This window comes from Chamaea fasciata, unplaced genomic scaffold, assembly GCF_029207755.1.
Source record: "Chamaea fasciata isolate MVZ Bird 193981 ecotype frontalis unplaced genomic scaffold, bChaFas1.0.hap1 SCAF_2, whole genome shotgun sequence".
Classification (NCBI taxonomy): Eukaryota; Metazoa; Chordata; class Aves; order Passeriformes; family Sylviidae; genus Chamaea; species Chamaea fasciata.
The window spans coordinates 1618162-1643117 of record NW_027094087.1 but is presented as its reverse complement, the minus strand read 5'-3'; the positions used below and the strand labels follow the sequence as shown (position 1 = coordinate 1643117).

Sequence of the window (24956 nt, the reverse complement as noted above, 5' to 3'; positions counted from 1 at the left end):
TCCTTGCTGCTCGTGCGAACGCCACTTTTTCTAGTTGCTCTGTCATCAGTGAAAGTTCACCCTCTTTGCAGAGAAGCTCCTGGGAGGGTGGATGTGTGTGTTCCCAACACCAGCTCACCCCACCCTCCCTGCCCGGGCCTGCGGTGGGAATGCTGCTGCTGCAGGAAGTCGGAAAGTCGTGCTTAATTCCTTACTCTGCTTGAGGGATTTTAGGTCTGTATCGCCCACCTCCCAGGAGAGGTCCTTAACCGGGAAGGTCGTAAGCTGTTCCAGGTGTTAAGGAAACTTTCCACCCCTCTGACCAAAGGTCTGTCACTGTTTAGTGAGTAATTCATACGGTGAGAACGAGAGGAATCGTGACCCGAAGCCGCCGAGTGGAGCGCGGCGCTTGGAGCAAGGTGGTCTGGGTTCCTCAGGCTGTTTCTGGGATTTACCACAGGCTGCTCGGTGGGAAAGAGGAAAGATGAGCAATAGGGGCCAAAAATTGGGTCCCTTCACTGACTGCACTTCAGCTGCAGCCTGGCCTCGAGAAACCTTGGGCTCAGGGGCTGCTCCAGGAGGAAGCACAGCTCCCTGTGTGCATGGCAGGAGCCTGCTGTTGACCAGACAGTGCTCTCCTAAAATATATGCCTCTTGTTGGCCTCGTCCCTGCCAGGAATTGTAGCTGGGTCACGTTCTTACTGGGAAAAGGCTTTAGCTGGTGAGCTGTTGCAATGGGACCGGAAGAGCAGGCGAATAGAACTGTAAAGGTTTTAGCTGTGCTTTGCAAAACTTAAAGGTTTTTACTTAGAGGTAGAGGTTTTAGCTGTGCTTTAGAAGAAGGTGATGTGCAGCTTGGCCTGGTACAAAGCCTCGTCCTGTGGGTGCCTCTCATTCTGATCTGAGAAGCTCTGGAGGCTTGGCTTCCCTCAGGGGCAAAGGTGGAGAAACGTGACACATCTGAACCCCAATAAGCAAGGTGCCCAGCTGTTCCAGACTGTGGAACTATGGCGCTTCGGGGCCCTCAGGATCCCAAAGTGCAGGCCCTGTGAGGGGTAGACTACTCAAAAGACCTGAGGACATGTTCTTCTGCCCTTAAATCCCTCCAAGCCGTCCACATTGGTGGACATCATATTTTGGGTCAGGTCAGCACGCTCTGACCTAATGCCAGTTTATTCTTGTTTTGAAACCTAGTGTAGGACACATTTCAGGTGAAATAAACTCCCCGCTCCAGCCAGGACATGGTGACAGTTATCTCCCTTCCCAACAAGGCCGTGTGTACATGGCAGCCAGCCAGCTGCTCCTGCTGGATTTAGAATGCCAAGAAAACTTGGCCTCTAATGAGCTGTCTAATTAGCTACTAGACTTGGGGATGTACAGCTCAGTTTTGCTAAGCCATTCCTTTGCCAAAGTTTAAGACTTAAACATCTCTTGCCCCCTGCGTGGCAAATGCGTTTCCTTGTCATTCTTCTGTTTTGAAACTACTCTTAAGCAGCTCAAGGGCCAGGCTGCTTTCCCTCTTCAGAAATATCAAAAAACGTTCTTTAAAGCTTCTGCCACTGTTTCAAGGCAATTGAGCATCCGTATCTGAGTAGCTGATGAACTTTCTAATAGAAGAAGAAAAAAAAACGGAGTGAAATAATCATTGGAAACTGATTTTATGTATCACAGGTCCCCTCTTTCCTCTTGCTTTAGCTGGAGTATGAAAAGTTGAGGCTGCCCACACAGATTTTTAAAGATTGCATCATTACATTGAAGCCTGTTTTCAGCAAAAAATTAAAATATTTTCCAGGGGAACAAAACCTTCTACTGTACTCCCAGAAAGTTTACTTCATGAAAGTAGTAGCCTGCTTTCCAGGACTGCTTAGGAGAGCAAAGAACAAATGTAACTATAGATTCTGGTAGTGAATAATCCATAGGCAGTGTTTGATGGGCAGGCAGGCGTGATTTTCAGTAACATCACTTGCAGTCAAGCTCTTTGGAAGCTGGCATCGGTGAATTGACCCGAAAGCAAACTTTTCAGCATGTTTGTCTCAGAGATGCCACTCGATAGGGCTGCGCTTCTGTTTTCAGTATATACCATGAAAAGAAATATATCCCAGTTCAAATCATGCAGAGGCAGGAGAAGTAAAGAAGTGAATGAGGCGCTGACAACACAGAGGAGCCCTCAGTAATGTGCCTAAATGGTCATTGCTAATGGCAGCCTTAGGGGCATATGAGCATCCTCAGGCAGTCACTGAGGGCTGGCATTGGCAGGGAAGAACCGGGATGCTCAATCCGTGCTCCGCTCAAAGCCCAGCCGTGGCGTGCCCTGCTCTAGCAGCAGATGGGCAGCCCACAGCCATCCCCAGAGCAGCTTCTTCCAAAGGAGCTGATGCCAGAACACATTTCCTGTCCTTGTTTCCAGAATCCTTTACAAGCCCCTCTGCTGAGTCCCAGCTGGGATTTGGCGGCGGCCGCGGGACTCCCACTCCGACTGCTGGGGGGCACAGCGAGGTGGCCACGGGGCTACTGAGGGACCAGGGCTTTGCTGTAGCGCTGCCCAGCACTTTCTGAGCCCAGGGTGGGCACTCTTCTCCCTTCTGGGCATGGCTGGTCCCACAGCATGTGAGGACACCTGTTTGCCAGCTGTCCGTGGGGAACTGGAGGAGCTGGGTGATTTTACATGGAAGCAGTTTGCAGAATCATGTCTTTCCTGCTCTGGGATTTCCTAGGAGCAGCCTCTGGAACAGCTCTGCTATCTAGGGAGGACATTGCAGTGCAGTCCTGTGCACAGCTTTTGAAGTGCTGAGGTGAGATTACGGTACCATCTCTGCCCTAATGTTCGGTGCTCCTCACATCCCATCAGAATTAGCTCCGTGGAAGTTCACAAGATTGCCTGCTTAGAAAAATTTTATTTTTTTTAGATATGTATGTGTCATCAAACTTGGTGAATCATTGTGAAGTCTGGCTGTGCCTGCTGGTGTAAATTCCCAGCTTAGCTGCTTCTTGTGTGTAAATGGGAGTAAATCCTGACTGGCATGAGGCATCTGGGTGCTGATAGCATTGTGCCCACGCTGGGAGCAGCACTGATGTCAGTACCTGTGTCATCATGACACCCAAATACCAGAAAAGACTGAGTGACATAGAATCTGCCTGCAGAGACAAAGCCTGAATTAATGCAGTTTATACTGTCTTGGCACTGTCAACGTGTCTAGCCCTCCTCCAGAAAGCTGCTTTCTGTCTTGATTCATGTGCTTTTCGGTACTTGTGTAAGAATTGGAGTTCAGCTGCTTGTGTGGATTCAGGTCACATTGCTCTGTCACAGAATCACAGGATCAGTCGCGCTGGAAATGACCTCTGAGGTCACCGACTCCAACCTGTGAGTGACCACCACCTCATGCTAGACCATGGCTCTGTGTGCCACATCCAGTCTGTCCTTAAACACCCCCAGGGATGTCTGGGCATCCCCTTCCAATGTCTAATCACCCTCTCTGCGAAGGAAGTCTTCCTAATGTCCAGCCTAAACACTGAGTTTAAGACTGTGTCTTCTCGTTTCCTGAAAGCCAGAACTGAACCTGAACTTTCTCCTCCATTTATGTAACACTGCTTGGTATTTGTAGCTTGAAAAATTTCTTTGTTGGGGAAAAAAAAAAAAAAAAAGCCTTTTTTTTCCCCTTTTTTTATTTTTGTGTTTGTATAGAGATGCTCTGTCACAGTATCTGTGCACTCTTTGTGGTTTTCTTTGACTTCAGTGGGGTTTGGATCCCGTGCATTTCTGAGTTTGCCCAGCCTGTCACAATCAGTGAACGCTGCTGCTCTGAAGCCTCCTGCAAGGTGTCTCTTATTCACGTGGATTAATTGTGGAAGGCTTCATAAAAGGAAGTCCTTGTAGAAAGAGATCTGCAGGGAAGAAGAGAATCCTGAAAATGAAGGAGAAAAAGTTCTCTTTGATCATTTTGATGATAACATTTGTGGTGCCTTGAAAATGACAATTTCATTCGACCACAATGAAATGTTGGATTGTTTCCAATAGCGTGGCCCCTACTATTCCTTCTGAGCCAAAAAGTGTGCATATATGCACATTCACACTAATATTCTTCCCTCTGCTTCAACAGAAGCATGGTAAAATTTCTGCTGGCAATAAAAACACAGTGCCTGACCAAAGTTGAAAGGCAAAACCTGATGCTGCCTGTATGGTTTTTGGAGACACCCCATATCTACATGCGGGAGAAGCTGTTGGCATTCTGCAGTCTCTCTTATCACTGACTCTCAGCAATCTCTGAGAATTGCTAAATACTTGGTACATTATTGGGTAACACACTCTTTATTGTACCGCTTGACAGATGTGGAATGAGGTTTCACATGTAACCATCTCATTTCTGTTGAGTATAGGATTGGCTTCTGAAGAGAAAGATGATCTCTGGTTCAAGGACTGATCGGGAAGCTGAAGCTTTCCCCGTGCCTTGGTTTACCTTCTGTAAATAAAGAGAATTTTCAGGTTTTATTGTCAGTGAGGGCATGCTTCCACTGTATATTTTCAGTACCTACCTCAATGCAAGCGCTAGCATCGCAGAAATACAAATGTAACTAACAACAATTAGCTGCAGAAAGTATCCAAAACCTGTTAAAACCCGTGAAAATACTCCCACTGCCCTTACCAGGGATTGGCTTGCAGTGCTTTTAACATCTTTAGCTGGAACTTTACACTGATATTTTCATCCAGGTCCTGCCGTCGGCAAAGGCAACTTTAACCGGTCGTTACCGCTGGGTGTAAAAATTTATTTAAATGTTGGTTTTGGTTTTTTTTTTTTTTCCCTAAATTTTTATTTTTGTCTTTTCCCCTCTCCCGGGCAGGATTTATGTGGGCACCATTCCTGTGATACCCTGGGAATGGCAGACGTTGGGACCATCTGCTCCCCCGAGCGCAGCTGCGCGGTGATCGAAGACGACGGCCTCCACGCGGCTTTTACGGTGGCTCACGAAATCGGTATGCAGTGCCTTTTTCTGTTCCCCTGCCAAGCCAAACACTCACAACAGCTGCATTAGGAACCAAAATACCCCGCAATTAATTCCAGATTTCCCCCCCCTCCCTGTCCCGGAGCCCCGCCTGGGGATTAGGGCTGTGTACATATGCACTTCAGGGTTAACTAATAAGGGATCAGAAGGCAGGGGAAGGCGCACAGTAGGTGTTTCCTCCCTGACAGTGGCCTTTCTAAGCAGCAGTTGAAGTGAAAATTCAAAGGCTGCTGCTACTGCCCAGAGATGTCAATGCGTTGGCCCTCCTGAGAAAGCTTGTGGCCCATCTGTTGTAATTTGCATGCTCTTATTTATTGGAAAATAAGTCGCATTTTTCAACTTGTTGCACGTGCTGCTCTTAGGAAGCTTTTTTTTTTTTTTTGTATTACCTGCAGAGAAAAGCTTTTGCGGCAAAAATCCCACATAATTCCGGTGTCTTTGTAAGTGTAAAGAAATTCCACCTTTAGGAATCCTGTAATAAGTGAAATAGTGATTTAGGCGGTAAAGGTTTGGTCACAAAACCTGTTAAGCTTTGTTTCAGTTTCCACCTCAATGGTCAGCAATTAAATCAGGAGCCTTGCACGTACCCTTCAGGAGGGTTTAAGATGGAATTAGTGACAGAGGAAAGTTTGTGTTCTGGGATATTGCTTGTGTCATGATAGAGAGAGAGACTGCTGCCATCTTGATCATGTTTAATTTTTATACTGATGTTCTGTGAACCGTGTTCACTGGAAATACATTTGCTATAAGGGCTGTTCGCTCTGGGGAGCGAAGAGCAATTTGAAAGTGGAGAATGTTCTTTTTTGGTTTTTTTTTCTTTTTTTTTGAAAATATTCTTGGAAGGAAATAACAAGGAAAGGAGAACTTTCACAGAGAGCCAGCTGCTGAATTGCCTTGTACCTCGTGCCAAACCAAAGTAAAGTTTGCTTTGGGAGTATCATTGCAGTGGTTCCATTTTCAAGGAGCTTGCAGGTAGAGCCTGGGATCTGAGTGCCTTGTACATATGGCTGAGGAAACAGAGGTCACCAAGGATGGAAAATGACCTGACTCTTTAGTGACAAGTGATCTTAACCCTGCTCCTCTTACAGCTCTGCAGAGGAATTACATCAGCAGTAGCTGGAGAAGGGATCAGGAGTTGCATGAAAACGTGAAATACTGGGGCAGGATGAGTCCCCAAAGCAGGACTTTTATTTTAGTAAGCAGTAATGTCACAGCAAAAGAAAAAGTCCTCTGGATTCACTAATTTAGTGCTTTTAGGGAGAGCTGCAGCGGTGTAGAAAGACAGATTCACATGGGGTGTGGCTGTGGGTGCTGTGAATGAGCCATCACAAACCTGGGATGTGTTATGTGGCAGCCTCAGCCTGTCACTCAAAGCGCTGGGGACACTGCCTGTGTCCCTTGCAGCCAGAAGTGATGTCTCTGCTGAGGGTCAGTGAGTGGGGTTGGATGAGGAACTCTCTTGTTGATGGATCCAATGGGTGAAGAGGATAGCAGTGCCTTTCCTGCCATTTTATCAGCAATAAATACATTTTTAGGTGGATTAAAAATGATAGAACGCAGATCAGTAAAGATAGGGATGAGCAGCAAACCTTCACATTGTCACCTTGAATTCCACACAGAGAAAATGTAAGCAAAAGTGAGTTATTTTTAGTGATCGAGGAGCACATTCTGGAGAAAGGCCATTTTCATGCCTCGGCATTTACAGGAATCTCTAAAAGCTATAATTTTCAATGTAAAAAAGGCATGAATTGAAATGAATAAATAGGAGCCCTAATGGATATAAAACCTCTAGTTTGAGGCTGTTTAAAATAACATCCTCTTCTTTTTTCCCCTCTTCACCAGAAGTTTTTAAGAGAGGAGGGATGTCAAGTCACAGAATGATCTTTGTGTGTGTGGCCTGAAGTGGGAGAAGCTGAGAGGAAAACACAGCTAAAATTGCTTGAGTACTTAAATTAAATCAAAGGTCAAAAAAGGATGAAAAACAAAAGTGTGGCATGGATACCCTTTAGTTATGCACTTTGGGGAAAACCTCGCTTTATTTTCTTTGGAGACCAGATTTCTTCCTACAAGCCAGAAGTCTCCCAAGTTCCCCCTGTCCTGTGGGCAGGGTGTAGCTTTAATTTGACAGTGGCTCAGTTCCTCAGTCAGAGGGGATGCTCTGAGCCCAGGATGTGATTTTCTGTCAGTTGGGAGGTCAGGGTGAGCCACTGAGGGAAGCAGAGTCACTCTCAGTGGGTTTTGTGCACAGGCAGCAGATGCAGCATCTTCAGCGTGGACTTGATCCTCAGAGTGTGCTCACTGTGCCTTCCAGGGGATCTGAACGCTCTTGCTTCCCCCCTGAAGGATCCAAGAGCATTTTCCAGGCTCAGATTCTTTCCCAGGAAGGCAACCCAAGTCGATTGAGCTGCAGCTCAGCACAGCCCGGGGGCTCAGGTTGGGTTGGTGCACGGGAGGCCAGAGAGCGGCTTTGCTGCACGACAGACCTGCTGCTTCTACTGCCAGGGTTTCTGCCACGTCACGTGCCAGATGTTTGTTGTATTTCTTTCAGATAAATTAGGTGGATTTTGACCGGTGGTTTTTGAGAGGGAGAGAAAATGAATGAGCAGCAACAGGCAAAAACCTCCACAGGCCTGTAGAGGAGAGCACGGCAAGGAATAGATGCAACCAAATTCTTGGTACGACTGGTTAGCTGGCAATAAGAGATGGGGATCTTTATAGAAAAGTTTGATGAGGTAGGACCTGAATCTTGTCCTGCTTGTACGTAGGAAAATCAGTAATAGCTTGTCTCCAATGTCAAAATGAAAAAGAAAAGAGGATAATGCAACAAAAAACCGGAAAGAACCCTTGTAACTTTGAATGTGATATTCCAGTTTCTCCTCAGGTTCCAGGGGAGCGATGCTAATACCATAAATGTTCTTTTGGAATCCCAGCCTGCCTAGACATCCAGCCACCAACAGTAAATCCATATCTGGTTATCTTCTAGCAGGGGACACGCTGCTGTCATTGGGACAGCAGTAGGTTCATTGTCACAAAAATAACCTCCTGGATTCTTGCCTGAAATCATCGGTTCCTCACCATGTTGTGGCATATGGATGCCTTTTTCTGCTTCTAGCAGCTCCTTCAGCTACACCTCCAGAGCTCTGCAGAGCTGTCTGAGCTTAGGCACAGAATGTAGGCATTCTCCAGGCCTTTGTTATCAGCAGCCTGTTGTCTGCAAAAAATGACGTTTCCTTGCTTCGTGCACTTCCCTGCCTCTTGGGGACATGTGGAGGAGAGCATTAAAGGGCCTGAGATTGCTCATAATCTCAACAGTTATTTCATGTTTTTCATAGGGCAGCACTACATTGCTTCTGCGTGCATCCCTTATTAAAATAACCATCAGGAAGCAAAAGCAGTGAGATTTGCTCTTTAACAGTCTGAACTTCTGGATCAGAGATTGGTTACTTTGACAGTGCTGAATTATAAACAAGTGAAGGTCAGCATGATCCAGTGTGAGGCACAGTCAATCATTTGGAATTGCCTTTGACATATTTTGTGATGGGATATATCCATGTTTTGCAGCCTGGTGCTGTGTTTTGAGTCATGGTCAGAAGTTTGTGCTGGAGTCCCACTGTGCTTTGGCACAGCTCCACCACCACCCTGAACAGTTTGCCATCTACAAAAGCAAAAGGAGAAGCGCTCAAGGGGATCTAAGTGGAGCTGCTGCTTGTTTTGTCGATAGGAAATTTCCCCAAATCACAAAGGGAATCCCAGGGAAAGGCAAGAATTAATCTTGAATTTTGATCTTGAGTCTCCCGAGTTTTGATCTGGTCCTTAAATACAAAACCATCCTTCATGAAGCCTTCAAGCAGGCAAAGCTCCAGTTCAGCTCAGTGGGAGTTACATGGGTCCAACAGGTTCAATTATATCTGTCTTTGTTCTTTCCATCAATCTTGAGAAGCTTACTTTTTTAAGAGGAGCCAATAGAGCCTTTGCTCTCAGTGATAATGCTCATTTGACCTTGTGCAATGTTCCTACTCCTCTGTTACACAAACACTCTGGCATGCAGTTACTCCTCCTGTCCTCCTGAGTAACATGGTTTACTGGTGTTCTTTCCAAGTGTTTTATTTTTAGGCTATAGCTTCGGCATTGCTACGTGGAACTAATTAAACCTTTGTTCATTAGTTTCCTTTTATCTCTCACACGTGACTTTTGGGGAGGGAAGGCCGAAGGGCGGGATAAAAGCAGCCTTCAAGTGTGTTTAAAAAACTGCTGCAAAAATTTGCATAATAAATCATTCCCCACGTCCACCTGGGACAGCACGAGGGGTAATGGCCTGAAATTGCAGCAGGGGGGATTTGCTGCTTTAAGCATTAGCCAAAATCATCTGAGCAGGACAGTGGAGGGCAGGACCAGAAGTGCTTGGGGAGGTTCCCAGGAGCCAGCTGGCTGAAGCAGCTGTGGCTCAGGGGCTGCTGATCCTGCCCCAGGGCAGAGGATGCCTTTTCAAGGTCTCTGCTCAGCATCGTTTTCTGCGGTTGTGAGGAGTTATCACAACATCCTCCACAGCTGGCCTGTGGAAGGCCTGAAACCAAGGGACTGCACAGAAGCCAAAACCAGAAAATCGTGGAATGGTTTGGGTTGGAAGGGGCCTTAAAAATCATCCAGTTCCATCCTCTGCCATGGGCAGGGACACCTTCCACTATTCCAGGGTGCTTCAAGCTGGCCTTGGACACTCCAGGGACAGGGCAGCCACAGCTTTTCTGTGCCAGGGCCTCACCACCCTCACAGCCAAGAATTCTCTTCATATATTAAGTAACGAGTTTGAGACCAAAGCTTTTCCAGCATGGCATCATTCTGTGGCCTCTGTCACCACTGAGGACAAAAGTGTCACCAGCACCATCAGCAAAATATATTGGAGAGGATAATTTTCTGTCAAAAAGCCGTTTTAGAAGTGAGGTGTTGCTCTTGTCATCTCTTCTCCCTGAAATACATCAGAGTACCATGAACTCGGAGTGGACTGGAGCCGTTTGTTCAGAGCCTGAGCTGCGTTTGAGCTGCAGGCCACTGAGGAAGGAATACCATGTCTACCTTCGAGCAAACTCTGGTTCTGACTTCTTCAGTAACAAATGAAACTGAGAACAACGTGTGTGACACTGAAAGGAGTCTTTTGATGTCCGCAGAAGAGCCAGAAAATAACTCCCACTCCTTGTTTTTACCGCATGTGCTCGTTTTGTGTACGCTCAAAAAGTAACTGATCTTTTCTTTGCCGTGTTCTGCTGAACACGCAGCCCTTTGATTTCAAGGCTGTCGAGATAAAGCAGATAAAGCCAAGCCTCAGAGCTGACAGCTACAAATCTCCTGCAGCCTTTCATTTCAGGGGGGATACATTGCCAAGGGCACTGAGAAAAACTCGCAGCCACATGAGAAAAACAGTGGAGGTTGTGAGTCTCATATTAAGTTTCCTTCAGGACAGATGAAGTTTAGGCAAATATGCAGGTGATCATAATTAGGCAGATTTGCTTTCTTAAAACAACAAAAAGAATCGGAGAGTACACTCATCCGAGTCTTCTCTGCTGACATGCATCAGGAAAACTGCTTGATTCCTCCTCTTTGAACCTTTTTTCAAAGTTCTGTCTTGACTTCTGCTTGCACCAGCTCTCAAATTAAGCCTTCATGAGCATACCCCTTTTGATGAAGAGAAAAGGTGGGCAGACAAAGCTAAGCCTTCTTCACAAGAGCTGAAGGTGGGGCAGAAAATTAAGCTAACGCCTCAAAAAGCAAACATCAGTTGTCTGAAAGGTTGCTGGTTAAAATTTTGAATAAAAATTCTTGGCTTGCCCAGCAATATTTTTATTAACTTGCAATGTTGTATAAAATATACCATCGTTCCACCTGCAGCAGACGCGGTGCTTAAAGCAAACTGTAAAAACTCCGTGTTTTTGCCTAATATTTCACAGCAGTCATTATCAAAAACTACGTTACGGACATGGTTTAGTGGTGGATTCGGCAGTGTTATGTTTATGGTGGTGCTCAGTGGTCTTTTCCAACCTAAGTGATCCCTGACTTTATGATCCTAAAAGAAGTTCAGTGTCCAGCCTGGGCCTCCAGGTTTGCAGGCTGCAGGGTAAAGCAGGGATTGCTATAAGAACACCAATACAATCATGTAGGTTTTGTTTTTTAGTGATTATTCATAAAATCTGTGTGGACACAGTTGCCCACATTGCCTTGGCACAGTCTTGCCTGGGCATTGCCTGTCTGACAGGGGTGATGTGTCTGTGATCTCCCCCAAGTCTGTTAGAACAAGCCGGCTCAGCACAGGTTTGTTTTGTGTAAAGTCTGCAGCACTGGTGGCTGAAGGTCTGATTGGGGATTTTTTTTTTTTTAATGTCTGAGAAGAAGCTGCACTCCAGACTGTTGTTTCATTGAGTCTGAAGAACTCTTTTAAGCCAGAAATATTAAAAACTGCCTCAGGGCTGGAGATTTAAAAGAGAGAGTGGTTTTTGGTTTTTTTTTAATCCTTTTTCTTTCATAAGCGACTGATAGCAGTCAAAGAAAAGAGAACTGGAAGGAAAGGTCAAGAATAAAATGAAGAGGAATGAGTAGTTTGATATTCTGTGCAGTTTTTTTTGGTAACCTTGTGTAATTCAAATCACTTCTCTTTATTAACAAACCCACCAGCTTTATTAATTGTTACTGCTTAACATGACTTCATGACTTCAAGAGGATTCCTGAGTGATACCAGCATGAACTTCTTAAGGAGTCAGATACTGGCAGGAGTTAGAAAAACAGCCCATGCCAGAAGAAATTATTTTATTTTGACAGAGCTCCCACATGCAATCTTTGTTTAGCCAGGGGGAGAGCAGGAGGCTGATGCTGGAGGTCTGGGCTGGTGATCAGCCCAAGGAATGTTGAGCCAGGAGCTTCCTGATCCCCATGAGAGCCACTGAGTCACGGGGTAACCTGGGGCACATCTCCTGACCTCCTTTTGCTCCCCAGTTGTCCCAGCTGGAAATTAGGTGAAAGGCAAACGTGCTTCGTCCGAGCTGAGCCTCTCGGAGAAAACAAATTACAACAATGCCTGCAGCATTTTTCAGCCTGCTGTGTCACCTTGCACGTGTCCTGTGGTCAGATGGAGTGCCAGAGCTGCACTCCGACATGCTGTCCAAGCTCAGGGATTGGTGGCTTTTTTCCAGGAGACCCACCTTGGTTTGTGCTTTAGCAAAACCTGGAGTTGGCCTGCTGCACGTTGGGGATATTTTCTGTTTTCTTGTTCCTAATGCTTGAAATACCAGTGAAAAATGTGTGATGGTAGAGGAATTTTGCATGCCGTTCACTCGAGAACCTCTGCAGATAGCCTAGAACTGTATGTTAAATGAAACCAGAAATACCCAGACTTGGGGCTGGCCTGTGCAGGGCCAGGATGACTTGGATGATCCTGGTGGGTTCCTTGCAGCTCAGGATATTCTGATTTGCTTCCCAGTATTCCTGGGAATCAGAGAGCTTCATCACACCCAGCACAGCTCTGGTGCACCCCTGCCTTCCCTGCAGGCCTTTGGTGTCCTGATCCTCAGAGATGATGAAAGTTTTAACTGCCTTGCCATCTTTTCTCTGGAGTATTCCCACCTTGTATTCGGGATATACCCCCTGTTCCTGCAGGGTGTGGGGATCAATTTTGATCCTGTTGCAGGTGTTGTTCCTGTTGGGCTGCAGCAGGTGTTGGCCTTCAGCTGCGAGGGGAGGATGGCACTCCGCTTGGGTCGTTGGTCTTTTTGGGGTTTGAGGTGAACTTACAAGCAGGCCCACCTCCTCCTTGGCTACAAGAGGGCAAGCCCTGCCTGCCCTCCATCTGTTCCCTTCACCATCCAGTGCATTCCTACAGCATAACTCAACTAAACCCCATCCTGCTGGTAAAATTGTATTATGTCATTTGCACTCAGTGGGAACTGTCAGCACCAGTACGATGCTTCATTGAGTAGAGAACAGCAGATGATCTACAAACCCCTTCTCAATCAGTCATCATTTTACACAGCTGCTGGGAGCCTTTTCTTTTTCTTCAGCAGCCTGGTTTGACCTTCGTACTCGTACAAAATGGGGTGGGGCTAAAATGGGCATTCCTTTTGAAAGCCTTCTTTGTAAGGTTTGTGTTCCTCGAGTCTTTGCTCCTGTCCAGAGCTCTCTCCAGAGCTCTGCTTCCCACCAGAAAATGCCAGAAACCACCCCAATGTCGTGTAATAACATCAGCATGTGAGGGGTGGTGGGCAGAGACTCGTTGAAGTAGGAAGTATTCCTTCCTTAATTTTTGGATGCGAAAGGCTGAAGGGTGCAGGTGTTACAGGACTTTGCTGTTCTCACTTCTGTGCTCGAAAGAGCAAAATTTACCCAGGCAGTATTCAGAGATTACACAGCCCTGTGGTATTTTGAATTTTGATTCTTTCTAATGAAATGCAAAACCAGATTTCAGCATCGCTGTGAGTTTGTCATATGCTTTAATCACTTCTAAGTGTGGTCAGAGAGCCTTAAAAGGCAAAGTTAGGACAGGGAGAACTTCAGGTTGTGGTAAGAATTAGGAATTATAGCTCCATAAAATCCTTGGAGAGTTGCATTCACAGTGTTGGTAAGTGAATGTGTTTGTCACCCCAGGACACGTGTGTACAAAGTGAAGTGGCAAATCAGTATGGAGAGCTAAAATCCATATATTTAATGCCATTATCCTCGCTAATATCGCTGGTGGCTAATTTAGAAGCCCAAGTACTGACAATCAGAATTATGTATTTTGGATATTATTCACTACTTACTGCCTCCTTCCTTGTCATGATGGGGTTTTAAAATTATTTTTGAAAATTTTCAACGTAACAAGGGAGATTCACAAATACTTTGGGAGGCTGCTCCTCCAAAGGGCTAAGCCTGCCAAGTAAGTGACTTAGTTCTTGTCATGCACTGGAACAATGGTCTGATTTAATATGACAAAGTAGACGCTGCTAATGAGGTGTGTCCTCAGCTCACCCCATTTATCACTGTGAAGCAGAGGAAGTTATGCTGCTCTCTAATTAAAGGTGAATTCAGTAGCCTGACACTTTCCAGGAGATGACCCTGTTTCAGATTCCTCTGCTTTCGCCAAAGTATTTGGGATGAAATGTTCTGTGCTGAACAGTGGCCTGAGAAGCATTTCATTTTATTTATTTGCCCTGAAATTCTCCACAGAGGCTGTCCAGCCTTCTTCTGAGGAGGGAGACTAAATTACAGCAGTGTTATGAAGAAATCCTCAGTCTCTCTGCTCAAAGTGGAGAGCTTGAAATTCACCTGCAGGCTTCCTCATACCCAAAGGACATTTTATTACTTGTCTCTCTGAAGGAGAAGAAAGGAAGATGTCATAGGTAGCAGAGGAACTCAAGAGCAGCCCAAGCTGCAGAAGTATGAACAGGCCTGTGAATATGTGCACTGTGTGGTTTAATTATGTACTTGCATGGGATGTCCTTAGCAGAAAATGAACAGTTCTGGAGAGTGAAGTGCAGTTCTGCAATAAGGGATTTGTCTGGAGAACAAAACTGCATCTCACATGGGTGAAGTGCTGCGGAGTGGCACCAGAGGCTGTGACAAACTGCAGCTCTGCCCTGCCAGACTGAAAGCTGCGTGTCACAGAGCTCTGGGTAGTTCTGAAGGGTGCCATAAAATGCTGAGCACTCTGAAAAATTACATCTTTGAGTGTCTGGTGTGCACCTAACTATCATTCACTGATCCAGTGCTGAGTGCCACGGGATGCTGCTGAGCCAAACTCTTTGGGTCAGTGCTCCAGCTTTTTTTATTCACCCAGAGCTGGTCAGTACCAAGGCAAAGACATAGAAATGAAACTCCTTTTCCACTGAGAGACCCTCATTGCCTTATTTCCCAAACGTTCTGCAGTGAGGTAATTTCTACAACTGTGAGCAGTCCTAGATCGGTAAATACAGTGTAAATACAAAGTGTTAAATGCCCAGCCCACTTCCAGGGAATTTGCTCTGTAGGTTTGAAAAGGTGCACTGATTATTTGGTTACTTTGTCAGAGGAATCCCTCAGTTTGAAATAATAATCTTAGCAGTGGATTGTTTTGCTCAACACCAGCATTTGTCAGAAATGAAACAAAGCTGTTGTCATCTCTTCAGAACAAGTCTTTATATGTGGTGCTGTATCAGATTGAAACTTGACATGCACCTCCTGATATTCAGTGTCTCAGTGCAGCAACAAAACCAGCATTGTCTGCCCTTATATAGGAAGCAGTGCCAAACAAAAATGGTTTTACTTACCTGAAAAAAGAAAAGGCCAAATCTTGCAGAATGTGTCCCTTTCAGGGCATCAGGCTTGTTTTCTGCAGTGCCTCTGATGGGTGGTCTCGTCCCTGTTGTTAAAGCACTCTTAGTTTAGCGCTGCGTATCTTACTAATCAACTTCTGGCTCAGGCTGAACATTTTGAGCTTCAAGTTCAGCTCTCTGCAGCTTTATTCCCAGTCATTCTTCTACCCTTTGTTTAGTTGCATCACAAATACTTTTATTTTTAGCTGTTTAAAAAGATGTGGCAACTTTCTAGACAGTTGCAGAACATTTTCACAAAGTTCTTCTTGCTGAAGGTGATTTGGAAAATCAGCAAGAAGTCAATTGTTGATGAATATAGATGACTGTGAGCTCCAGCTGGTGAACTCTGGAAAGTCACATCATTTTATTTCTCTGTTTCACTTCCACAGGGCACTTGCTTGGGCTTTCCCACGATGACTCCAAGTTCTGTGAGGAGAACTTCGGCTCCATGGAAGACAAGCGCCTGATGTCCTCCATTCTGACCAGCATTGACGCTTCAAAACCCTGGTCCAAGTGCACCTCAGCCACCATCACGGAATTCTTTGATGATGGCCACGGTATGTGTTATCACTCCCCGTGCCAGCTGCGTGGTGCTTGTTACTGTGACTCTGTATTGTTCAATTAGAACATTTTTTATGGCAGCTTATTTGCTAAGTATGACATTTACCCCTTGGGGAAGAGGGACAAAAATTCAGTTTTCCGAAGGTGGAGTTGAGAAAGCACGGTCTTCACTCTTTAATGAATTTTAAAGTCTTTGCTGTGCTCCCAAAGCAACTGCAGTTATTAAACAAACCACTCAAATTCCAAAATGCTGAGATAAAAATGACATAATTGAGTGAATGGATCAAGTTGTTATGGTAACCAAAATGCTTATGGATAAAAAGTGTGGCGTGTCTGCTGAATGTAAAGGTTTGTTTTTAAATATTTTGTCGGCTTATTGCACTGCTCTCTGAAATAATTTTCTCTGAATGACTTAATTTTTTCTCTCAATTTTATTAGATTCATTAATCTGTACTATCCTGTTTTATGGTCTGTATTGCTCTGGCATTGATTTAATATTAACAAATCAGTTTCCACAAATGAAGAGAACTTTCCCGTTTGAGTTACTGAGGGAACTCTCCCACCATCCGTGAATGACCTGTCAGAGAGTATAGGGAACTGTTTTCTCCTCTGTTCATGAGTAGCTGCCATTTAGGTGTGTGGTCTTCAAGAGCTATTGATAGGATGAAATTATTCATAGAAGATTTGAATCTCTCACCAAGTCCTATGGGAATTAGTTTTATTGCTGATGCTATTTCAAATACATAATATTTAAGGAATCTCTTTTCTTGATGGATCAGCCCTTCGGAGTCCTTTTCTAAGTAGCAGCCTTCTTTCCTGTAGAAATTCATAATTTCCCAGTTATTTATTTTAAATGGCAGGTCTGTGCTAACAGAATACAAACGCTATCCATGAAATCAAAATGGAAGTCAGGGATTTGACTTCAGATGATTTGACAACTCGATTTGACAGTCAATGGCCCTGGGTGCATGAGTGGTGCTGAGTGACACCATGAACTCATTTTCCTCAGCAGTGAGACACCTGACAGCTGAGTGCACTGCAGACACCAGCACTACATGAAGTCAGCTGAGCAAATCCCAGCAGAAATGTCTGCTCCAAGGTCAGCCAGGGGGCTGGGGAGGATCAAGGTGCTGATTCCCCGTCTCCTGGGGCCTGCTCTGAGGACAATAAACAGCTCCCTCATGGTATCACCATTTGTTTCACACTCACGAGATGACCCCAGACGACAGTTTGACATTTAGGAAGAAAAGGCTGGGTTTGTGTCCAGAGGAGAGTGACATTTATATCCATCTGCTTTTAGCAGAGCCTTTCCAAAGGTACTAATTGCCTTTATTGTCATGCCAACCACCAGGCCGTGGGATGGTTGCTTGGGACTCACTGTGTTCAGTCCCAGTGCCCTGTGCAACCTGGAACAAGGGCTGTTTGTGTTTTAATTAATTTATATCCTGCTTATCTGCTTCCTGCACGGATCTTGTTCTGCCTTTATTTCCCCCCAAGATATATTACACACAGCATCGAGAGAGATAATCAGATGGCTTAATTAGCACTGTCATCAGCCAACAATGTTGCTCTATTCCAGGGCACAAAGATGTTCTTTGGTTCCCAGGACAAAAAAAAATAATGGGAATAGCAGTATGTAAATGCTCTGGATGTTGAAATGTAATGCAGAATTGAATGCTCTCCCACCAGGGGCCCGCTCTGTCCTTCCTGACTGTGACAAGCAGGAGACTGGACCAGCTGGTGGCAAAACCACCTGCAATCACTGCAGCCTGTCCAAACACAGACACTGCTACAGTCTGCCCATAGAAAGATGGGGTTTTTTTGTTTGTTTCCTGCGGGAAATCTTTAGGGGCCTTCCCTACCTTCAGTTCTGTATTTATCATGTGAGATCAGCTGGAGCACCTGGCTTTGTAGAAACCACCCAACTTTCCTCAGTTAAGGAGAGGTTTGGATCTCATTCCCCCGTGTTCTGGAGGGGAAGAAAATGCTGTATTTGCTGTGTCAGCTTGTGAGATTTGTTTGTTACTCCCATACAGTGGGTTTTAACTGAATTGATTGACAGCTGAGTATATGCAAGGGTGAGACTTTTCTTTCCTTTCTCTCTAAATTTGTATTTCCAGTCGAAATGAAGTGTTATTACAGTGTTCTAAAATCCTGAAAAGCAGCTCTACTTGGGAAGTTTGATAAATTTCAGTATAAGTACAAAAGCAGTGCCAAATTCTGAATATTAACATGCTACAGCCTTCCCATCGCTGCCCTCACATTTCAGTGGCTTCCTCCCTCCTCACAAGGTATATGAAAGAGGATTTCCACTGTTACTTTTACAAGGTGTTTTTTTGCCAGAACTCTGGCAGATTATTTCCACAAACTTTAGGAAAAAAGATGGATGCTTCCTTAATCTCCATCCCATCTCTAATATTTTACACTACAACAACCCAGGGTGTTTTTAATTATCTTTATCTCATGACAGCTAGCTATGGCACACCTTGTCTGCATTAAAAATTCAGCGTAATCCAGATTAAATACAAGGCTAGGGTAAACCAGGGTCAGCAAATGGAACAGGTTTAACAAGACCGAGTTTTTGGTTGTAAGTCATCATGCAGAAAGAATTTTTGGCTAATTTGGCTAATTGGCATTAGTCTTTAGAAGAGCAGAGCAGTTACAGCAAGTGTGTGTTTTGAAAGGGAAACTCCAGCTATTGAGAAGTGGGGTGTTCGGTTTGCTTAAACTCCCTGGCATAGCTTGAGCTTCCATTCCATTTAGTGTAAATAGTGAGGGTTTTATAGATAGGCTTTTTTCAGCCATGGTGCAAGTGAAGAACGCTGGTGTGGAGTCCAAAGTGAGGTAAATTGTGGTGAGTTATTTTGGCCGAGGATGAGTGAAGCTTGCCCAGACCACATATCCCTTTCATGAAGTGTAAAAGAGGTTACACTGAATAAATAGTTCTGCATGTCAACAACTGAGGTTTTCAACAGTAAAAAAAACCCAGCTATCAGAAGAAACCTAGAACATAAATGTGAATTCTCGTTTTTAGAATGTGCCAGACAGATCTTGACCACTGCAGACCTTAAACACATATACAGATCTTTACGTTCATTTATGGGTTTTTGTATAAAATGGATAACTCTTTTCAAACGAGTTCCATGAGCAGCCAAGTGTCACTCCTTAGAAGAAAAGGGCAATCCAGCTTTAGTGCCAACATCGGTTTTGATACACGGCTTATGTTTTTCCTTTGGCCTGGTAGAAATTTTTATTTTTCGACCTGTTTTGTTTGGGTTTTTTTGGACCCGCTGGCCACAAGTGTGTGCTTTTTGATTTTTCTGGCATTCCTTTAGAAGCTTTACTATTTCTGACGGCCTGATTTAAAACTCCAATGACAACTTTGAGTCTTGCTTACACGAGTCTTGCTCACTCCTTAAATCACAACCAGTAAATAGCACAGAATGTGTTCTGAGTCTTGCATAAAGGATTGAAAGGCCATAAAAGGATTGAAAGGACCTGAGTAAAACTCATTTGCACCTCAGGCTGGGAACAGGCAGCTCAGCAGCGGGGTCAGAACACAGTGGCAGCAGTCTGACCTCGAGAAGACCTCAGAGTCTTCACATCACCGTCCTTCGAAGGACGTTCGCTGTCTCCCCAACGACTTTGCGGCACTGCAGGGAAGGGTGGGAAATAGCAGCAAATAACAGAATAAACAACAACTTGCCTTGCTCTTCCAGGAAACTGCCTGCTGGACCAGCCCAGGAAGCACATCGTGGGCCCCGAGGAGCTGCCGGGACAGACGTACGACGCCATCCGGCAGTGCAAGCTGGCCTTCGGCGCCGAGTACACGGTGTGCCCCGGCATGGACGTGTGCTCGCGCCTCTGGTGCGCCGTGGTGCGCCAGGGACAGATGGTCTGCCTCACCAAGAAGCTGCCCGCCGTGGAGGGAACCCCCTGTGGCAAGGGAAGGATCTGCCTCCAAGGGAAATGCGTGGACAAAACCAAGAAGAAGTACTACTCGGTGAGTTAGCGGCCGTTGACGCCGAGGGGAGTTTGGAAAGGTGATCCCTTGGAGGTGCTCAGTTTAGTGGGAGTGAAAACGGCTGAGTGGAAGTGAGATTGAGAGCTGCCTTGGTTGTTCAGCACATAATTGGGGTGTTCTTGCTGCTGAGGAAGTGCTGCTGAGTTTTAGGAAGTGTATTTTATTTTTGAGGAAAGCCTTCATCCCTGGCAGACTGGGAAGGAACATCCTTTCGGAGGAGGTGGTTTGCCCATTCAGTAAATGGCACTTATCAGGACTTGCAAGATAAACCCCATCTCCGCATTTAACTTAACACCCCTCATCTGAAAGGCCCCAGGGCCCTACTTCTAATGAAGAACAAGGCAGATGAAATGAATCCAGAATATAACTTCTGGATCAGGAAAGTTTGTGCCTCCAGTGACAGAGAATCCCCGGGCTCTTGAGAGCTGTCAGCTGCACAATTCAGATACTCCTAAATTCTCTAGGTAGACAGTAGCCCCTTCTGTTACACCCACTGAAGAGATGTGGACTTGCAGAGCTTTGTGAAAATATTTGCAAACCACGGGAGCCATTCAAATCAAGCTACAGCCCCTGTAACACTTTTAAAATGGATTTCTATACCCTTTCTAATGGATTTCTGTACTTCTACTTGATACTGCAATGCTGTAGCCAATGTAGCTGAGTTGACAACTCCATCTCTTGCCAGTAATTCCGAGCAATAGTTTCACATCACAATAGTTGGATTTAATTAATCTCAGATTAGCAGTAGGGATATATTCTGGAAGCTGAACCCCTTGAAGCCAGTTTGAGGGGCTGGAATAACAAAAAATAAGAGAGCAGCCCATGAAACTGTGGGTGTGTTCCATGAAGAGGCTGAAGGTGGAATTGGCTTTGCACCCACAGTGCAAATGAGATGTCAGAGTGTGCAAATAAAAGATAGAAATTAACTTTGCTGGGAGAAAGAAGGTTCCTAAGACTTGTTATCCCTGAATGGCCAACTGAGGGAAATGCCTTCAGTTGAGGAAAGCATTAGCATTGACTTTCAGGTAACAGCTCCATTCACGCTTGGATGACAAACTCACCTCCTGCTGTTCCGTGTGTTTTCCAGGCTTCAAGCCACGGCAACTGGGGCTCCTGGGGGCCCTGGGGACAGTGCTCCCGGACCTGTGGGGGAGGAGTTCAGTTTGCCTATCGCCACTGCAACAACCCAGCCCCCAGGAACAACGGGAGGTACTGCACAGGCAAGCGGGCCATCTACCGCTCCTGCAACGTCACTCCCTGCCCCGCCAACGGTGAGTGCCCTCCTCTCCAGCCCTCCCCTCACAGGCACTGAACACTGATTGTCTGCCCTGAAACCACACAGTAAAGGCTCCCTGGAGCCTCCCCAAAATGTGTTTATCAAGGCAAGACACTCACCATTAGTACAATATCCTAATTCTTCACCCACACCTCGCCCTGGATACCGTGGAGAAAGGACGCTGGAGCGAGAAAACATCAGTCCTCTAAAATGAAACATCAAACTTCAGGCTTTTAATGCTTGTTATGTCATGGGGAGATTTCCAAGCTAAAGCAGTAGAGGGATTGGAAGGCCAGTTCTAAGTAAAGAAGTGGTGTGACGTAGCTTGAAAATGATACAGGGAAGAAATGGGAATAGTAGATGGACATAATGATATTTGCAGCGTGGTCTGAAATAGCCGCTAATGATGTGAATAATTCCACAGCTAAATCCTTTCGACAAGAGCAGTGTGAAGCAAGGAATGGCTATCAGTCTGATGCAAAGGGGGTCAAGACTTTCGTGGAATGGGTCCCCAAGTACGCTGGAGTCCTGCCTGGAGACGTCTGCAAGCTGACCTGCCGAGCCAAAGGAACCGGTTATTATGTGGTGTTTTCTCAGAAGGTAATGGCAGCTCCGCTCAGGGTCTCATGCTCCAGTTAAGACGTGTCCCGTATTTTAGAAACCTTTCCCAACAACCGGGGAAAAGAAGTTAATCATATGATTCAAATACTTAATTGTGTGATCAGATTTAATGGTTCGATCCAGTGGTTGTACCTTAGGGGCAGAACTGGCCTCTAAAATGAGAGAAGTTTTTCCACAGCTCAGTATGTGAATGCATGAAAAATATGGGCCTCTCTGCACTAGTTTGTTTTCTGTAGTGGATAAAGGGCTTTCCGCCTGGAGTTTTCTGTCGTTATGGGGTTTTCTGGAAAAGAAAGAGTATTAGGAGAAGAGTATGTTTAAGGAGTCCAGACTAACTCCTAAAGAATCAATTAGCATAGGATAATTAGTTGTACAGATGTGTCTTGTGGTCGGTTTGTTCTATCAGATGCAATCCAGACTGAAAGTCAGCTCTCCTTGCTTTTGTCCTTTTGCTCAATTTCATCTGCTTTTTTACCATCAATATTAGAGAAGCTCAGTCTGGTCTATCAGGGCAGGCGACCTGCTCTGAGCTGGTGACTTAAAAAAAGGAACTGGGTTTTGCCAGGTGGGTCCAACCCTGCAAATTCCTGTGGCAGTTTGAGCCAAGTTTTATTTGCTTGCCCAGGTCACTGATGGCACGGAGTGTCGACCCTACAGCAACTCGGTGTGTGTCCGCGGGAAGTGCATCCGAACGGGCTGTGACGGCATCATCGGCTCCAAGCTCCAGTATGACAAGTGTGGGGTGTGTGGAGGAGACAACTCCAGCTGCACTAAAGTCATGGGAACCTTCACCAAAAAGAGGTACTGATCCCAACAGCAAATACAGCTCGTTGTGCAGATAGTTACTCTGCCATGTGCTGCTTGCTTGCTGTGTCTACATCCAATTGGCTTTCACGGGGAGGGGGGGAAAAACACGCTGTTTGTAGCTTATTGCACTTTCCAGATGTGCACAGCTGGCTCCTAGCATGATCCTGAAACTGGCAAAGCATCAGCTGGCAAAGCACTGCACCCAGCTCATTCCTGACACGTAGTGCTAGTGAAGCAGGTGAGCGTCAACAGGAATAAAGCTTAGCAGCTCATGCCACTTGCAGATCTTGATGTGTCAGATGGACTGTTGTTACCAGAGGGCCCAGGAAAAGAGAAGTGAATCAGAAAGTTGTTGGGAGCAGAATGATCTGCATCTCCCAGAGATTTTGCATTTCCCACTTGTTGCTGCATCAGCAAGTTACACCCTGAGAATGCTTTTTCATCTCATCTCTTTTGAGTGGCACTGAGGACATCCCACCTGATCTGGTGACACGCATTCCTTGTATGAGAAGTGTAGAGAAGCAGACAGCTGTAAACACCTTCCTTGACAGTGAGAGAGATTATACCCAAAAATTCCCTTTTCCCACTGCTGAGTATGTGTGGAGCTCAGGTAAACAGATGAGATACCAGAAGTATCATACACAGGCTCACCCATGACTATATCCCTTCATATCCCTTCATGTCCACTGGCATAATAGCAATCTCCAGATGGATTTTTTTAAAGTCAAAATATTTATAAGCAGTTATCCAAGAGCCATTTCTCTGTCAGAGTTCACCTTTTAGCTGTTATAAAACTTAATACAAGTAAAATAAAAGGAACTCCTGCCATGGTTTTCCCTCACCACACTGGTGGCAGTACTGATAGATCAATCTCAAGTAAGTACTTTCTGTCAACTCATTTTTTTCCCCCTTCAATTCTTAAGATTCATAGAAAAATTGGGATTTTTAATCATCATTTATACAGATTCCAAGGTCTCAAAGGACTGATCTGCACATAGGAACTTTTAGTTGACAGTTTCTACTTGGAATCAGTGACTGCATTAAGCGTCTTTTATATATGAGCTTGATTTTATATATTCCAAATTTCTTACATAGCATGTTGACAGCTACCAGAAGTTGAAATCTGACTCCTGAAATGATCTTTCATTTCTATACATTTCGCCAGACTGATTAATAGCAGTCAAAAATGGCTTGGAGAGTGAATTTATTCTAAAAATAAACATTACTGATCTTCTTCCTGGTAAACCAATGATTGCTCACCTAACGATGCCAAAACATCTCTGCCAGAAAGAACGGCTTTCCAACCAAATTAGAAATTCTATAAACCAACTCTTTTCCAATTTGTAAATATTGGCATGTCTGGGAATGTCTAAATGGCGGTGACAGTGGGAGATGTATTTCATGTGATTTGGTAGTGATCAAGCTCCGGGAAAAGTGTTAGAGGGGCTCCATAAATTTCAGGAGGCCCAGATTTGTATCGTGGATACACTTGGAAATGGAGAGATTTATTATAATTATCCCTGTGAAGTTACCGTCTTACTCCTCAAATCATGCCTTTTAAAGTGTCACGAGACTGGCCAGAGGGCAAAGTTATGTTCTAATATCATTTTGATTGGATTTGGGACTGCTGCATTATTTTTACTGGAAAAGTTGTTTTAGGCAATTCTTCTCTGCGAGTAATTGACGTTAAAACAAACCCCCGATTAAAACAGTGAAATCTTAATTGTCTGTAAACTGTTTTTACAGTTTTGTTTGAAAGGGCAGTGCTGGTAGGAAAATTGTCTTTCTTCCACTGAAAAATGGCAGGGCCCTTGTGGCTGTCCACTATAAACTTTTAACAACCTGTACATTAAATGTTCAGGGAAATTGAAATGTACAAGGCAAAACTAGTATTTCCCATTGCAGACAATTGCCATGACAACATTTGTTTGTGCCTTTTTTTTTTCCCTTTTAAAGCAGGCAAAACAGAATCTTCTGGGAAATTTGCTTCCTGAGATTCTTTGTTTAAAAAGCTGTAAAGCCAAATTATCAGAAGTTGGGAAAGAGGGGAATTAATCTGCATGTGCGTCTCTATGCAGATGGAGCATTACAGCTCTTTGTGCAGACAACTCGAATTCTCCAGGACTGCTTGTAGGTTTTGAACAAATGATTTTGTAACTTTAATGACATGTTTGAACTGAGTTATTCTGGCAATTCTTGTGTAAAAGTATTTGTGCAGTGTTGTAGAGCAGAGTCTCCAGCCTGGGACTCACACACCGTATTTCTCCAGCTTTATGGAGGTGCTAAATCAGTGGAGTCCTAAGTCATTGTCCCATAACTGCTGGAAATAGCAGGGGATCAGCACAAATGTTTCGTCTGTAATATGTGCAGTGTCTACTTGTGC

General features: G+C 45.0%; 1 protein-coding gene across 1 annotated transcript in view; it reads left to right on the top strand.

Moving 5' to 3' along the window:
- Positions 1–24956, top strand: part of ADAMTS5 (ADAM metallopeptidase with thrombospondin type 1 motif 5) — a 38316-nt gene that overhangs the window by 5732 nt on the left and 7628 nt on the right. Inside the window, exons 2-7 of the mRNA XM_066207637.1 lie at positions 4816–4948; positions 15674–15841; positions 19565–19848; positions 20957–21140; positions 21570–21745; positions 22392–22567. Coding sequence (XP_066063734.1) covers positions 4816–4948; positions 15674–15841; positions 19565–19848; positions 20957–21140; positions 21570–21745; positions 22392–22567 — 1121 coding nt within the window. The remainder of the gene's footprint in view (positions 1–4815; positions 4949–15673; positions 15842–19564; positions 19849–20956; positions 21141–21569; positions 21746–22391; positions 22568–24956) is intronic.